At 43.2% G+C, this 16,668-nt stretch overlaps 2 protein-coding genes across 2 annotated transcripts; one reads left to right on the top strand and one right to left on the bottom strand.

Annotated features, from left to right (window-relative positions):
- Positions 1 to 1,272: 1,272 nt before the first annotated feature.
- Positions 1,273 to 6,070, top strand: LOC121577832 (tubulin alpha chain). Its single transcript, XM_041891756.1, has 4 exons — positions 1,273 to 1,399; positions 3,760 to 3,982; positions 4,076 to 4,224; positions 4,342 to 6,070. Exons 1-4 carry the CDS (start codon positions 1,397 to 1,399, stop codon positions 5,320 to 5,322), a joined length of 1,356 nt encoding a protein of 451 aa, XP_041747690.1. The 5' UTR covers positions 1,273 to 1,396; the 3' UTR covers positions 5,323 to 6,070.
- pmela (premelanosome protein a) lies at positions 5,696 to 15,757 on the bottom strand. Its single transcript, XM_041891755.2, has 12 exons — positions 15,616 to 15,757; positions 12,878 to 12,973; positions 12,632 to 12,778; positions 12,023 to 12,169; positions 11,611 to 11,772; positions 11,130 to 11,435; positions 10,050 to 10,997; positions 9,766 to 9,945; positions 9,543 to 9,645; positions 9,217 to 9,422; positions 8,995 to 9,085; positions 5,696 to 7,117 (listed from the first exon to the last, which is right to left on the bottom strand). The coding sequence occupies exons 1-12, from the start codon at positions 15,671 to 15,673 to the stop codon at positions 6,964 to 6,966; spliced, it is 2,598 nt and encodes an 865-aa protein (XP_041747689.1). The 5' UTR covers positions 15,674 to 15,757; the 3' UTR covers positions 5,696 to 6,963.
- Between the last annotated feature and the right edge of the window lie 911 nt (positions 15,758 to 16,668).

Below are 16,668 nucleotides of genomic sequence, written 5' to 3'. Positions count from 1 at the left end.
AAGATTTGGCCTTGTGTTTTAGGTTATTGTCCTGCTGAAAGGTGCATTCATCTCCCAGTGTTTGTTGGAAAGCAGACTGAACCAGGTTTTCCTCTAGGATTTTGCCTGTGCTTAGCGCCATTCCATTTATTTTGTATCCTGAAAAACTCCCCAGTCCTTAACAATTACATGCATACCCATAACATGATGCAGCCACCATTATGCTTTAAAATATGGAGAGTGGTACTCAGTAATGTCTTGTATTGGATTTGCCCCAAACATAACACTTTGTATTCAGGACAAAAAGTGAATTGCTTTGCCACATTTTTTGCAGTATTACTTGTTGCAAACAGGATGCATGTTTTGGAATATTTTTATTCTGTACAGGCTTCTTTCTTTTCACTCTGTCAATTAGGTTAGTATTGTGGAGTAACTGCAATGTTGTTGATCCATTATCAGTTTTATACTATCACAGCCATTAAACTCTGTAACTGTTTTAAAGTCACCATTGGCCTACTTCCACTCCGGCAACTGAGTTAGGAAGGACGCCTGTATCTTTGTAGTGACTGGGTGTATTGATACACCATCCAAAGTGTAATTAATAACTTCACCATACTCAAATGGATATTCAATGTCTGCTTTTTGTATTTTTACCCATCTACCAATATGTGACCTTTGCGAGGCATTGAAAAACCTCCCTGGTCTTTGTGGTTGAATCTGTGTTTGAAATACACTGCTCGACAGAGGGACCTTACAGATAATTGTACAGAGATTGGGGAGTGAGTCCATACAACTTTTTTGTGACTTGTTAAGCAACTTATTTAGGCATGCCATAACAAAGGGGTTGAATACGTATTGACTCAAGACATTTCAGCTTTTCATTTAAAAAAAATGTGTAAACATTTCGAAAACCATAATTCCACTTTGACATTTTGGGGTATTGTGTGTTGGCCAGTGACAAGAAAATCTCAATTTAATCCATTTTAAATTCAGGCTGTAACACAACAAACTGTGGAAAAAGTCAAAAACGGTGAATACTTTCTGAAGGCACTGTATATGCTGACCATACTCCAAATGGCACTCCTTTCACTGCAATAAATGTTGCAGCAAAATCTTATGAAAACAACGAACAGGACCAATGCACAAGGATGCCTGCTGCTTGCATCTCTCCCACCATAGGCCTCACGCCTAGCCACGCTGTCGTGATCCTCTCCTCTTCTTAATTTATTAATGTATTAATGTTGCTGGCTCAGCCCCCTTGCGATACTACAAATACTAGCGCGCCACGGTGTTTAAGATCAGTTACTACATCGACTCTTAGCTGTCGGATAAAGTAACTTCTCTCTCATCCGAAGAGAAAATTATTGAAACTTTATTTTTTTACATATTTCTCTAAAACTAATCTCCATCAGTAAAAATGGTGAGTACAATTTACATTTAGAAAGTAGTCTATTGATTTATTTTATGTTGTGTGTTCATCTCTCATTTTACTCATGGTGGTGCTAGCTACTCATCCATTCCATCAATGTAGTTACATAGCCTAACATTTGGTTGTATAATATGTAGGTCGATAGTATATGGCTACATTCATATTGTGGCTGGAATTTCATATTGTGGCTGAAATAAGTGGTCACTGATTTATTTGACCACCATAATATGATAGGATATGCTTCAAACTGTCGAGGAAACACCATATTGCCTATAGGACCTTATTTTCAATTGTATGTTTATTACGAAATCATATAGTGAAGGTGCTCATGTCGATTCAATTGAAGAACTCGTCACATTATGCTTTGCTCAGGTGATTGAGGTGAATTGATGCCCGTTACCTTTGGCGGGCTACGGACGGAGGACGATACAGACTTATTATCTTAGCCTTAATTGTCATTTGAATATAATTAGCTATCATAAAATACTATCAAGTTCAAGTTTGACTAACGAATATCAACAAACAAATGCGTTTAACGAACCTGAGATAGAAGAACATTCAAGATCTCATAATCGCAACCTCTTCTGCCTTGATGGACTCCGCGTTTTCATGGTGGTGTGAGGCGCGCCCACCTTGAAATGTAGGCTATTACGTTGAGAAGAGATTTATTCTGATAGTTAGTATTTTGACCCATTTTGGCTGTTTAATATCTAGTATCAATGGTAGGCTATAGTCTATAATATGCGGTACCCTATAAGCTACTCTATCTAAATTTGATGCATTAATTTTATTTAGCCTAGAAGGCACCCGTGGACGTTTATGCATTCTGTTGGTCTCTCCATCAAATTCTAAATGGTGCGCATACATTAGCCTTAAAGTGATACAAGGCAAGGTGAATGAAATAGGCAGAAAGGGGATCACATTGATAAAATGTACCGAACAGTTCTAGTAACAAACCAACGTTACCAACCCATTACAGTTACTGTGGAACAGTTTAATCAATATTGAAGTTCATATGGTCATTTAAAATGATCTAACTCTTTATTTTCGGAGGAAAGTACCCTATATAGGAAAATAAAAGACTTAAGTGAACCGTATTAGTTAATCAATGGGTGCCTGTGGGGAGCTACTTCATCCTTAATCTCTGCTGGTGCATATGGTCTCCAGAATGACACCTGACAGGGGGAGGGCTAAGAGTTAAGACCTTTCTCTGAGGTGGTCTTTTGCAGATGGATTTGTGTACAGACCATTGTAGCCAGCTGCACCCTGGTCTTTCCATGTTCATGTTTAGATTAGCCCTCCAGGCAGCTGCTTTCCAACCAGAGAGAAGCACATTTGATATAACAGTCGCCGGTTCAAGTGTACTCGCTGCACATAAAGGCTACTATTTCTATAATGGCATTACTGTTAAATCTATGCACTGTAGAATCTATAGTGTCTTCCATTTTGCAACATGAGATGTCAGTGATTTGCCCTAGAGAGCAAAATCAAATAGCCTTAGGGTTGCTTAAAATACCTGCAGGTAATTCTGTACAATTACCTATAAATATTATAGAGCGCCATAGCTGTTGAGTGTCACTGGGTGTATGCACATTATAGACAAATCTAAATCGTAATTTTTTTATGGAAAGTGCACAAACCACCCCCTCCTGTGCAAAACCTCAAACGGTTTCCTGCTAGTGCCCAGTTGCTTAGCAACGGACATATACAAGCAAATCCCTTGGGAACAGCAGGGTGTAGCTGGAGAGGGGAGGAGAAGGGGGAAGGGGGAATGGGGAATGGGAGGAGTGCGAGGGAGGGGGGGTGATTCAGACTCAGGGTTGTACCTCTACATGGCACAATTCCCACTTTTCCCACTTCCTCAATCACATTTATGCTGTCAGAACAGTGGGGATGATTGTGTGGAATAGCTGCAGTGCTGCAGTGTGGGAAAATGCAACCTTACTGAATTTCATCCCAGCCCCCTAGACTCAATCAGGGGGGGGGGGGGATTTAGCACAATACAGTTTACCCTTCAGGAACAGTAGCTGCTGGTTTAGCAACAGCTAATGGGGATCATACAAGCATTTCGCTACACCCGCAATAACATCTGCTAAATATGTGTATGTGACCAATACAATTTAATTTGATTTGATTTAATAAATTAGTAAAATACTAAATGAAAAGAGTGCAAGAATCTTAATTTGCATTTGGATTAGACATTATGGAGAATGGATGCCATTTTGAATGTGTGCCCTCTTTCCACTGGCTCTCATAAATGCACATGAGAATGCTTTGGTGACATTATTGACATTTACCTTGATTGTGTACAGTGGGTTCCAATTAAATTGCTCTCTCTCCTCTTTCTCCAGCGTGAGTGTATCTCCATCCACGTGGGTCAGGCTGGCGTCCAGATTGGCAATGCCTGCTGGGAGCTCTACTGTCTGGAGCATGGGATCCAGCCGGACGGTCAGATGCCCAGTGACAAGACCATTGGAGGAGGAGACGACTCCTTCAATACTTTCTTCAGTGAGACTGGAGCTGGCAAGCACGTCCCCAGGGCTGTGTTTGTGGATCTGGAGCCCACTGTCATTGGTAAGATCACTTTGTCTTGAAACAATGACGTGCTGTTAACATTGGTCTATCTCCTTAGTCTTGAGAAAAGCTAACAAGTATTTATTTCTCCAGATGAGGTGCGCACAGGAACTTACCGACAGCTCTTCCACCCTGAGCAGCTGATCACTGGGAAGGAGGATGCAGCCAACAACTATGCACGTGGGCATTACACCATTGGTAAAGAAATCATCGACTTGGTTTTGGACAGGACCCGCAAACTGGTGAGAACTTACATTTATATGATGTCTTATTAACATACACTCTACATCTCTGTACATTCTGTATCTTTATCAAACCATAATGATCAGAAACATCTTCTCTCCTCCCTCTCTCTCCAGGCTGACCAGTGCACTGGCCTCCAGGGCTTCCTGGTTTTCCACAGCTTCGGAGGTGGCACTGGTTCTGGTTTCACCTCCCTGTTGATGGAACGCTTGTCTGTTGACTACGGAAAGAAGTCCAAACTTGAGTTCTCCATCTACCCAGCTCCCCAGGTGTCCACTGCTGTTGTTGAGCCCTATAATGCCATCCTGACCACCCACACCACCCTGGAGCACTCTGATTGTGCTTTCATGGTAGACAATGAGGCCATCTATGACATCTGCCGAAGGAACCTTGATATTGAGCGTCCCACCTACACCAATCTTAACAGGTTGATTAGCCAGATTGTGTCCTCCATCACTGCTTCCCTCCGATTTGATGGTGCCCTCAATGTTGATCTGACAGAGTTCCAGACCAACTTGGTGCCCTACCCCCGTATCCACTTCCCCCTGGCCACCTATGCCCCAGTGATCTCGGCAGAGAAGGCTTACCATGAGCAGCTCTCAGTGTCTGAGATCACAAATGCTTGCTTTGAGCCAGCCAATCAAATGGTGAAATGTGACCCACGTCACGGCAAGTACATGGCCTGCTGTTTGCTGTACCGTGGCGACGTTGTGCCCAAAGATGTCAATGCTGCCATTGCCACCATCAAAACAAAACGCTCCATCCAGTTTGTAGACTGGTGCCCAACTGGTTTCAAGGTTGGTATCAACTACCAGCCCCCAACTGTGGTACCTGGTGGAGATCTGGCCAAGGTCCAGAGGGCAGTGTGCATGCTTAGCAACACCACTGCTATTGCAGAGGCCTGGGCCCGACTTGACCACAAGTTTGATCTGATGTACGCCAAGCGTGCCTTTGTGCACTGGTACGTAGGTGAGGGTATGGAGGAGGGAGAGTTCTCTGAGGCCAGGGAGGACATGGCTGCCCTGGAGAAAGATTATGAGGAGGTAGGCGTCGACTCCATTGAGGGAGAGGGAGAGGAGGAGGGAGAGGAGTATTAACGTGAAGTGAATCGATTCACCCTAGTCAAATCACTAGCATGCTTATCACTGGTTAGAAGTTTATATGGCTTAGCTTTCCTTATTAGTGTTGGAAATTGCTAGCAAGCACAGTCACACATCATAGATAGGGCGGCAGGTAGCCTAGCGGTTAAGAGTGTCTAGGTGAAAAAATAATATGTCAATGTGCCCTTGAGCAAGGCACTTAACCCTAATTGCTCTGGATAAGAGAGGATGCTAAATGACTAAAATGTAAATGTCATGTTGTCCGTTGGCACCGAAAATGGTTAAGGAAATGTTCTGTAGTTGTGTTCAGGGAATGTTATGGTGTTGCAATGGTTTTACTTTTTACAGTTTTACACTGTAGCTTTCTGTCTTTGACTTTGATATGCAATAAAATACTTTACCTTTTTTTTTTTTTTACAAAATTCCATGGAGCTTCATCAGCTTCACTCACCAGGAGTTATCACAGTATTTCCCAAAAATAAATAATTTGATTATTGCAGTGTAATAACCATGTACGTACATATTGTTACATAGTTCTACAACTATCTGTTTGTGTAATTACACATGGGCAACTTATATGCATATAGAGTCGCACACAATTTATATGCATATATTTGGCTAACATTTTTTACTTGCAGCAACGTTATGCTCTTTTCTAGCAGCTTTACAAAATATTTCATGCTGCATTCTGAGAAATGTCAACAGAATCAAAACAATCAAGAATTAAATGAACATTTGAATGCAATAGAGTTGTGTCTTTCATTTTTATTTACTGGTATCAAACCGACACATCATTGCAGTTTCCCCATGGTTCCTTTTATATTATTTTTCATCTGAAAGAGATAACGTAAAAGCAATAGCTTGTTCTTTATATTTAATGAGTGTTCATGAACAAATAATATCTTACTTCTGACATCAACTGGTTTACAATAAGAAGAGACAGCTTTAGTATTGGGTATTGATTGCGGTGACAATTAGAGCTCTATAACTTGCTTGGACTCTATAACTTGCTTTGGAGGTATACCGGTAGTTGAAGATTCTTACATAATTTACATTTTAATGCTTACTTTTGGGGTGACATTAAATATGTTATATCACAGTGCTGTGATTTTATTGACAATTCAAATTATACCAGTTAGCAAAGCAAATTAATGTGTTGGAAGTTTACAAGAGGCAGTCATTCATTGTAATGATTACGTTCTAAGGAAGAGTGAGTAACAACAGAAAAAACACAACATAAGTTGCTGCATTTTTGTAAACTTTCATCATTCTTTTTTTTCTTAAATAAAAAAGTATGTGGGTCAAAATAAATATAATATTTTGTCACAAGTGATGCAACGGCAGAAACAAACACATTTATTTAGGCTTTTAGGGTTCTGTGTTGAAAATGTATACATTATCAATACATTATAGTTTTTATTAAAGTTGCTTTCAGTGTAACAAAACAGAATACAACTGCTTGTTCTTATTGCAGTTTGTCTCTGCATTAGGGTGGCTCTATGTGTCTGAGTCTGCAATGTGTTAACATGTATATGTGTATTTCACAGTTGCTGAGTGGATGCGTGTGTCTAAGTGATATTTACGTGTTAACATGCATGCATGAGTGTGTGCTTTATCAGTGCAGATGGTTATGAGTGTTCACACCACCCTTCCCTGAAGCAGTGGGCTTCTTTCTCCTGTTGACTGTCGGCTCAGAAGGTTCCACAGCAGCATCGGCACAGACGTGTTTCCAGAGCTTCCCATGCTTCCGCCTGTTGAGTCCTCCCTCAGTGGACGGTATTGGTTAAACCGCCTGGTTGAAAAACACAAGTTAGCTGGCATTAATAATACAGTAAAAAAAATAATAATAATAAGATGTGCATTATATTGTATAAAACTGCACATAATATTTCATTTATCATTTATTTAGATAGAAATGGCATGGGATATACAGTGGGGAAAAAAAGTATTTAGTCAGCCACCAATTGTGCAAGTTCTCCCACTTAAAAAGATGAGAGAGGCCTGTAATTTTCATCATAGGTACACGTCAACTATGACAGACAAAATGAGAAAAAGAATTCCAGAAAATCACATTGTAGGATTTTTAATGAATTTATTTGCAAATTATGGTGGAAAATAAGTATTTGGTCAATAACAAAAGTTTCTCAATACTTTGTTATATACCCTTTGTTGGCAATGACACAGGTCAAACGTTTTCTGTAAGTCTTCACAAGGTTTTCACACACTGTTGCTGGTATTTTGGCCCATTCCTCCATGCAGATCTCCTCTAGAGCAGTGATGTTTTGGGGCTGTCGCTGGGCAACACAGACTTTCAACTCCCTCCAAAGATTTTCTATGGGGTTGAGATCTGGAGACTGGCTAGGCCACTCCAGGACCTTGAAATGCTTCTTACGAAGCCACTCCTTCGTTGCCCGGGCGGTGTGTTTGGGATCATTGTCATGCTGAAAGACCCAGCCACGTTTCATCTTCAATGCCCTTGCTGATGGAAGGAGGTTTCACTCAAAATCTCACGATACATGGCCCCATTCATTCTTTCCTTTCCACGGATCAGTCGTCCTGGTCCCTTTGCAGAAAAACAGCCCCAAAGCATGATGTTTCCACCCCCATGCTTCACAGTAGGTATGGTGTTCTTTGGATGCAACTCAGCATTCTTTGTCCACCAAACACGACCAGTTGAGTTTTTACCAAAAAGTTATATTTTGGTTTCATCTGACCATATGACATTCTCCCAATCCTCTTCTGGATCATCCAAATGCACTCTAGCAAACTTCAGACGGGCCTGGACATGTACTGGCTTAAGCAGGGGGACACGTCTGGCACTGCAGGATTTGAGTCCCTGGCGGCATAGTGTGTTACTGATGGTAGGCTTTGTTACTTTGGTCCCAGCTCTCTGCAGGTCATTCACTAGGTCCCCCCGTGTGGTTCTGGGATTTTTGCTCACCGTTCTTGTGATTATTTTGACCCCACGGGGTGAGATCTTGCGTGGAGCCCCAGATCGAGGGAGATTATCCGTGGTCTTGTATGTCTTCCATTTCCTAATAATTGCTCCCACAGTTGATTTCTTCAAACCAAGCTGCTTACCTATTGCAGATTCAGTCTTCCCAGCCTGGTGCAGGTCTACAATTTTGTTTCTGGTGTCCTTTGACAGCTCTTTGGTCTTGGCCATAGTGGAGTTTGGAGTGTGACTGTTTGAGGTTGTGGACAGGTGTCTTTTATACTGATAACAAGTTCAAACAGGTGCCATTAATACAGGTAACGAGTGGAGGACAGAGGAGCCTTTTAAAGAAGAAGTTACAGGTCTGTGAGAGCCAGAAATCTTGCTTGTTTGTAGGTGACCAAATACTTATTTTCCACCATAATTTGCAAATAAATTCATTAAAAATCCTACAATGTGATTTTCTGGAATTTTTTTCCTCAATTTGTCTGTCATAGTTGGCGTGTACCTATGATGAAAATTACAGGCCTCTCTCATCTTTTTAAGTGGGAGAACTTGCACAATTGGTGGCTGACTAAATACTTTTTTTCCCCACTGTAATGTGGAATTATCTTCAATGGACCACAATGTGTCAAATAGTTTTTGTGGATCATAAATCAATTATACATTTGGAGAAACCAGGAAGTGTGTGACTTTATTGACTTTTACGGTGGTTAGAACAGTCTTTCACTCACTTGTAGGTCAAAGCAATGGCACCAACAACACAGACAAGGACCATGACACCCAGAACCGCGGCCACAGTGCCTGCTGTGGAGGAGTTGGAGCCTGCAACCACAACACACAGTATGAGGAAGGTACGGTACACTCCACGATCAGTGAAATGTAAAATGAAAATGTTTTTACAGTTCATAAAGTTTTATGTACAGGCGCACACATGGTTCGTTAATTTCACTCACCCACAGTCACACGGACTTTAGCACTGGCCATAGCCAGACTAACATCATTGGTCAGGGACACATTGATGCAGAACACTCCAGAGTCATTGAAGAACTGGCGAAGGATCATCTGACAATCTGGGGAGGGTGTCACGTTGTTACAGATGGTCTCCACAGGCGTGATGCAGTCTGCATCCGAGATGATGGTGCACACTTCATTGGGCAGGCTATGTAAAGAGAAGGATGTAGATATAAAGTGCAGGTGATGGCAATGTTCAAAATGCTAATTTCAATAGGAATGTGCATGGTTCCTTGGGACCTGTTTCCACTGCTAGTTGGCTACTCACCTCCCCTGGCAGGTGATTGTCAGGTCCACAGCATTCTGCACCACCTCAGTGGCCTGAGACACTACGTTGGCCACCTGGGTGATCTCCACACTCTCAATACCCTCTGGGAATTTAAATAGATTGAGAGATCATTATCAGCAACCATCACCTGCATTTTACATCTCAGCTGTGACTGTATTGAAAATACTCTACATCTTCAGTATCTGGACATATGTGTACTTACGGACGACGTCCACAGCGGTCGAGAAGGAGCCGTAGCGATATATCATACAGTCGTCAGCCGCTGTAAGTTCAGGAGCCTGTCTTTTAGCCACAACAAGAGCCACCTGTGTCTCTGTGTCTGCCTCTATCTCAGCCTCTGCTACTACCTCATTCTCCACTGGAGCAGTCACTGCTGCTGGCGCTGAAGACAAACAAAGATACTGTAAGTTATATTTTATTTTGAAATGGCTCAAATAATGTTTTTGTTTATATACAGAATGACTAAGTAACTAAGTAAGTAATCACCTGCAGTGGCATCAGCTGCAACCTCAATCACTGTCTCTACGACCTCTGCCTCTAGCTCAGCTGGCACTACCTCCACCACAGCTGCAGCCGCCGTGGCGGCAGGAACAATGACGTTAGCAGCAGGGGCCACCGTCTCGGCCTGGGCCACCTCTGTTGCAGCCGCAACCTCAGCCACCACCTCAGCATCAGCAACTATGGCCTCCTCCGCCACGGGTGCAACGGTGGCTATAGCTGGGACCTCTGGTAGGATTGTGGCCGCCAGGTCCACTGTGGCCTCCTCTCCCTCTGCAACTGGAGCAACTGAAGCAGCAGCGGCGATGGCGGGCACATCTGCAGCCGTAGCCTCTACCACTGCGGTTTCGGCAGCAGCAGCTGCATCAGCATCAGCAGCTGCATCAGCAGCAGCTGCATCAGCATCAGCAGCTGCATCAGCAGCAGCTGCCTCTTCAGTTGCTGGGGCGACGGGGGCAGCTGTGGCTCCCTCCACAGCCGGGACAGCGGCAGGGTCCTCAACGGCTGCAGCAGCCGTGTCTTCTGCTGTGGCATCGGCTTCTACTGCAGGGACAGCGGCAGGGTCCTCTGTTGCCGGGATGACGGCTGGATCCTCTGCTGCTGAGGCGACCACCTCGACTCCCTCTGCGGTTGCGGCTGCGTCGTCAGCTGTGGGTTCGGCTGCGGCTTCAGCTGTGGCAGCGTCTGCGGCAGCGTCTTCGGCTGTGGCACCGGCTTCGACTGCAGTTTCGGCTGCGGCTGGGTCTTCGGCTGTGGCTGCATCTGTGTCTACGGCATCGGCGTCGGCTGCAGCTGCGTCTGCTGCAGCTGTGTCTGCAGCCTCAGCAGGGGCAACATCAGAGGCAGGCACATCCAGGGCGATGTCAGCTGGAGCTGCCCTTGGGGTAGAGTCCACCACAACCACGGCAGGAGCGCCGGAGGGATCCATAGGCATCACTGGTTGTAAACACAAGAAGAACGGCAACAGTTACGACTGTTATATGCACTGAACATGCATTGACTTTTGTAAAGGAAAGATTGGATCCAATAAATGGATACGTTGTCAAATAGAAAATTGATGTATCTCACCAGTGGGGCTGGCAGCGGTAGGGTCTGCAGGTGTGTCACAGCCGTTGGGGATGCTTGCCATCAGGACCACCTGAGGCCTGTAGGTGCCAGTGGTGAGGTATGTGTGTGTGACCTGGCGCTCCCTGGAGATGAGGGTGCCACTGTTGTCACCAAAGTCCCAGTTAAAGGTGACGTCTGAGGCGCTGAGGTACTGGCTGGGGTCGTGGAGGCTGATGCTGAAGGCAATGGCCCGGTTCTGGATGAAGTTCTGGTCAGCCTGGTTCACATCGTTAATTTGGGTCAGCGACACTGCGAAGGGGATCTGGTCTGGGGAGGCACAAAGCAAAGGCAAAAGATGTCACATCGTGACATCAATGCTGTGAAAGATTGTGAGAGTCAATGCTAATTATTTCAAATGATCAATTGAAGTCAAATCAGGGTTGATTGAATTTCTGTTTTAAATAAGATTTTGTGCACTTAAACCCTGGTTCCAGCTGCCCACCTGTGATGGAGAAGGTTGTGGAGGCATAGCCCAAAGGGATGAACTTGTTCTTGCCACGGCAGTGGTAGATGACCACCTCCATGTTGTAAGAGCCCAGGGGCACATTGTCCGTACTGATGGTGAGAGAGGAGGAGGGCCCGCCCGCCACCTGCCAGTAACGTCCTGGGATACAAAAGCAGCAGTAGTTAGAAAACACAGCAGCGGTTATAAAACTGAACGGCCTGATGATCAAATCTTGTGTTGACAAAACTCCCAAGAACATTAGCTGCTTCATTAGTCCTTTCAACCCTCTTATGAAAGGAATTATTTCATAGTGCATACTGAGCACAGCTTTGTAAATACCAGAAAGCATTGGGTGATTGTGTTAGCATTTTCTCACATGAATGTCTGTAAATGAAAGTGCTGTCCTTACCCCATGTCTTCCACACAAACACGTAGTGTGGTTTCCTGTCTGCGGTCCCAGTGAAGGGGGTACCATCAGGGAAGACTCCGCTGTACTCTCCTGAAGGACCAGAGACCTGGTCGGGATACACAGCCTGGCCCTGACGATACTGTGTTCCTGTAGAAGAGGAAGACCACACAGAGTTCAACATAAAAGGTTAGGGACACTAGAAAAAGACTGTAGGCATATAGGACCAACTAAAAAACTGTGGGGTTAGTGGGGTATGGTATAGTGGTCTCCCGAGTGGCGCAGTGGTCTAAGGCACTGCATCGCAGTGCTAGCTGTGCCACTAGAGATCCTGGTTCGAATCCAGGCTCTGTCGTATCCGGCCGCAACCGGGAGACCCATGGGGCGGCGCACAATTCGTCCAGGGTAGGGGAGGGAATGGCCGGCAGGGATGTAGCTCAGTTGGTAGAGCATGGCGTTTGCAACGCCAGGGTTGTGGGTTCGATTCCCACGGGGGGCCAGTAAGAATAAAATAAAATGTAATGTACTCACTAACTGTAAGTCGCTCTGGATAAGAGCGTCTGCTAAATGACGTAAATGTAAATAGTGGTTGAATTTGAAAGAAGAGCTCACCATTGACAGTGCAGTTACGTGCCCAGACCACCTGTCCATCAGGAAGCACTGTCTGGTTTGATGGGAAGCGAAGGTCGATGTTAAAGGTTGCCTTTGCGCCAGTCAGGGTGGGTGCATCATTTTTCACATCGAATGTAACTTCTCCACCTGGTGACAGAAAGTGATAAATACATCAATAGAAAGTGGTTAATGTTTCTATATTAAGTGATTGATCTATAGAAAAAGTGCAATAAAGTGAAAACCCACCAGTCCAACAGTCTCTGTATCGGGAGTCCCCATCTTTCCACACTGGATATATCCGTGAGTTCCATGAGTGGTAGCGTGTAAAACGTGTTTTAGGCTCTGAAAGAAATACAAGTGTTTTAGGGTAATTTTCCTCTCGTTTTCCTAATTGAAAGACAATGTTTTTGTTGATCACATTTTGACATAGTGAACTTCTCCTACTACATGACATGTTATCCATTCATATTAATCATATTATTGAGGTTTTATCAGTTATGTAACATGTCCAGTGGGTATGTAGCATGTCCAGCCTCGTGTAGCTCAGTTGGTAGAGCATGGCGCTTGCAACGCCAGGGTTATAGGTTTGATTCCCACGGGGGGCCAGTATGAAAAATGTATGCACTCACTAACTGTAAGTCGCTCTGGATAAGAGCGTCTGCTAAAAATGACTAAAATGTATGGTGAGGTATTGCCATTACGTATCAGCAAAAACGCTAATGGGAAATCTGTTTGTAAGACCAGTCGACCACTGCACTAGTAAACCTGAGGTTGAAAATGCTATTTTATTAGGACTTTGCGGTTGTCTAGACATTGGTCAGGATCAGGATCCTGGTACCCAGAACTCATTACCTACCAGGCTAATTAATTAGCCTTTATTTTTATAGTGTATTTTTGGTGAATGTCATGCGAAGATCTACTACTCAGACCTGGAATTTTTATAACACCGACTCAAATGCTTATTGAAAATGTTGACAATTTCTACTGTTCTAAAATCTATTTATCTCCAAACCTACAGTATCTGACCCTTCCTTACTGAAATACAGCCATAGCTATTCCATTTTATGACCACATGATTATACGAGGAAGTGTTCTCTGCCCTGTTGCCTACCCTTGGTAGAGGAAAAGTTATCATATTGCTACAGTTTGGGATATGGGCGTAAGATGGGGTGTGGGCATAGACATTTACCAACATTTTACTGAAAGAAGGACAAAAATAATTGTTTGAGGCTGTAGATAGCGGTGGTGGGTAGTTCAGGTATTTCTTCGATGGTTGTGGAAGGGGGGAGGAGGGAGCGAGGTGGGGGTTCCAGGTGGTGTGAGTCACACGGTCCCTGCAATCCCCCTCAATCCCTTTCATGTGACTGTCAGCTGAGCGCAGGCAGCCGTAATCCGAACTGCTGGAATGAGGGGAGCCTCTGTGGAGCTCAGACATCAGGGCGGCCTTACTCTCCTACTGTTGTTCCTGTGTGTGTATGTGTGTGTGTGCGTGCGTGTGTGTGTGCACACACGCTCGAGTGTGTGTGCTAGAGTTTGTTCAGGATTTAGGAACCTCAACACCTACATTATCTTCTGTTATTGTGAGCCCCTTGTATTCCCCATATGATACTGTACAGTCACACTAAGCTTTAACAACCTCAGGAATGCATCCTCCAAAAGATCTAATTCCTAATGACAAGCCATAATATCATTATCGTGTGCAGTCATTCATCAGATTGTCACACTTCAAACTGATCGCCACTGAAAACACCAATATCTCCAATCAAGTTAACCAAGTTAATTACAGTTTGTGGTTTGGTTTGGATATCCATCAGATGCAACACATTGCTAGATAAACTTAAATAAATAATAATAAACTTTGAATTGCATGATTGATAGTGAAAGACCAACATTAGTACTGATGTTCCCTCTGGGAAAATATAGTTAATCTATTCTATTGTTGAGAGCTAAAATAAAGTATTCACCTTACTATAGAAACTCCAGGATACAGATTAGAGTTTTAGGGCTTGGAGTGCAGACAAATTGGCATGTGATTGCGCTATCCTTGACTACGAGCATGTAATCTGTGGCACACTATGTCAGCAGTTATTAGACATGCTATTTTACTGTATATTACACAGTGGCTGAACTCTTGCTGGGGTGAGATTAATGATTATTAATCACCAAATGTATTACCAAATTGTTTGTTAAATATGAGCTCATGTCAAAACTTAGTGTGCATTTACTCAGGATCTTTTTTATGAAATTCTTCACACTTTAAATTTGAACTGACCTGCACAAATGATGGTGTTACTTAGAAGATTGTACTGGGTATTGGAACGCTTTACTATATACAGATATTTGTAGAGTATATATGCAGTGTATAGAGGAGTAATGCATAGATTATTATTAATCCTACAATATTCTAAAGTTCAGGCTGTAGAGCTCAGGTTTCTACACAGACACTGAGAATAAAGGAAACCCTTAAAACTAAGTTGAAGATATTATATAACTGAACGATATGAGAGAGACCACTGTTATTCACTATTACTGAGTAATTACGTTTGTTGAGCTTGTCCAAGTTCCATTAGTGTGTAAACAACCATACAATTAATTATTGTTTCTTACTAATAACATGATTGACAGATCTTCAGACAAGTTATATCATATGTATTGATTAGTCAAATGTACGAGTTTATGGAATACAAAAAATGCAATTAGTTTATATTTGGGGAAACATAGAAGAACACAAACGTTTCACTACTAAAAGGGATTGTTTGCACAAATGTCATTGCACATGCAGCTGGCAAGCTGTGGACATTCTATATTATTGCTAATTACTCAGTGAGTACTTAGTAATGCTCAGTGATAATCTCTTCCATTATTTCAATCCATCCCACCTCAGCCCCATCTCCCCTCCAATACTGCACATAACTCAAGAAAGAAGGGATGGAGCAACCTGTGTTTTATCAAATAGTCATGCAGAAAGTAATCCATATACTCACTTGCTCCTAAAGCTGCTGACAAGAGAGCCAACACCAGTACTGTCAGTAGAGTATTCATTGTGTGTGGTTGTGTGTCCTTCTCTGCCCAGTTCCTAACCCTCGTCCTAGTCTTAAACACCCAACAACACACCACCCGGCGAGACTTGTGGTAGGATTTTCGATTCCCTATAAAAGAGTCTTGGACCCTTAATTACCATAAACTTGCCTCTCATCTCTGACATCATAGGGAGTCTACAAACCAGCCCCTCCCATTCTAATCAACTGTGTGAATAGACAGACACACACTTTGTTAGCAATGCTATTATGTTTTCAAATGTTTAATTGGATAATTACAGTAGCTAAAAGGATTAACCTTAACTTAGTGATACCATCCATCCAGAAAACATATTTCCACATGCCAGAATGTATTTCAAAGAATCATCAGTAATGCCATCTTCACACTGGATAAAGACGAGGCATAAAACAGTTTAATTTATTTTGAAGAACTGAAGACATTTGTAACAATGACGCTGTGAGTCGAGAAGCAGGTGAAACGTTTATTAAAACAACAAACATGAAACGAGACAGCGTAACAGTGGCGATATAGCATAAACACAGGAACAATACCGACTGAGGACTAAACGTAAGGGAGGGACAGATAAAGGGGAGGTAATGAGGAATGTAATGGAGTCCAGGTGTGAATCATAATGATCTGCAGGTGCGCGTAATGATGGATGCCAGGTGTGCGTAATGATGAATCCCAGGACCGGTGGTTAGTATTCTGGCGACGTCGCACGCCGGAGGGGAGGAGCAGGAGTAGACGTGACAAAACTATCCGATTTTGGACATATTATTTTCTCCATCAAGTACAGAATGTTACGATTCCCATTTTCATCAGTGGGAACCTTATGGAATTAGCGGCCTAGTGGTTGTGTGAAAAAAAGCAATAGCTCACAAAGTAAGCATGATGAGTGTGTTGGAGTGTTGCCTGAGGATACACAGCAACTGAGGGACGTATTGCACACGTTACCTGAGTGCTGGAGCATCGTTTTTTTGTATAGCCTGTGAGCACTG

The sequence above is a fragment of the Coregonus clupeaformis genome, unplaced genomic scaffold (assembly GCF_020615455.1).
Source record: "Coregonus clupeaformis isolate EN_2021a unplaced genomic scaffold, ASM2061545v1 scaf0005, whole genome shotgun sequence".
Lineage (NCBI taxonomy): Eukaryota > Metazoa > Chordata > Actinopteri > Salmoniformes > Salmonidae > Coregonus > Coregonus clupeaformis.
Note: the sequence above shows the minus strand (reverse complement) of the source record. Positions and strands in the feature narration are given on the sequence as shown.

Excerpts from the sequence above, each read along its gene's own strand:
- LOC121577832 (XM_041891756.1), top strand. Across the intron at positions 3,983-4,075 it reads TCTGGAGCCCACTGTCATTG|ATGAGGTGCGCACAGGAACT; the intron begins GTAAGATCACTT and ends TTATTTCTCCAG. Across the intron at positions 4,225-4,341 it reads TGGACAGGACCCGCAAACTG|GCTGACCAGTGCACTGGCCT; the intron begins GTGAGAACTTAC and ends CTCTCTCTCCAG.
- pmela (XM_041891755.2), bottom strand. The coding sequence starts at position 15,673 with ATGAATACTCTACTGACAGTACTGGTGTTGGCTCTCTTGTCAGCAGCT. Across the intron at positions 12,974-15,615 it reads GTCAGCAGCTTTAGGAGCAA|AGCCTAAAACACGTTTTACA; the intron begins GTGAGTATATGG and ends TATTTCTTTCAG. Across the intron at positions 7,118-8,994 it reads GCCATTGCTTTGACCTACAA|GCGGTTTAACCAATACCGTC; the intron begins GTGAGTGAAAGA and ends TTTTTCAACCAG.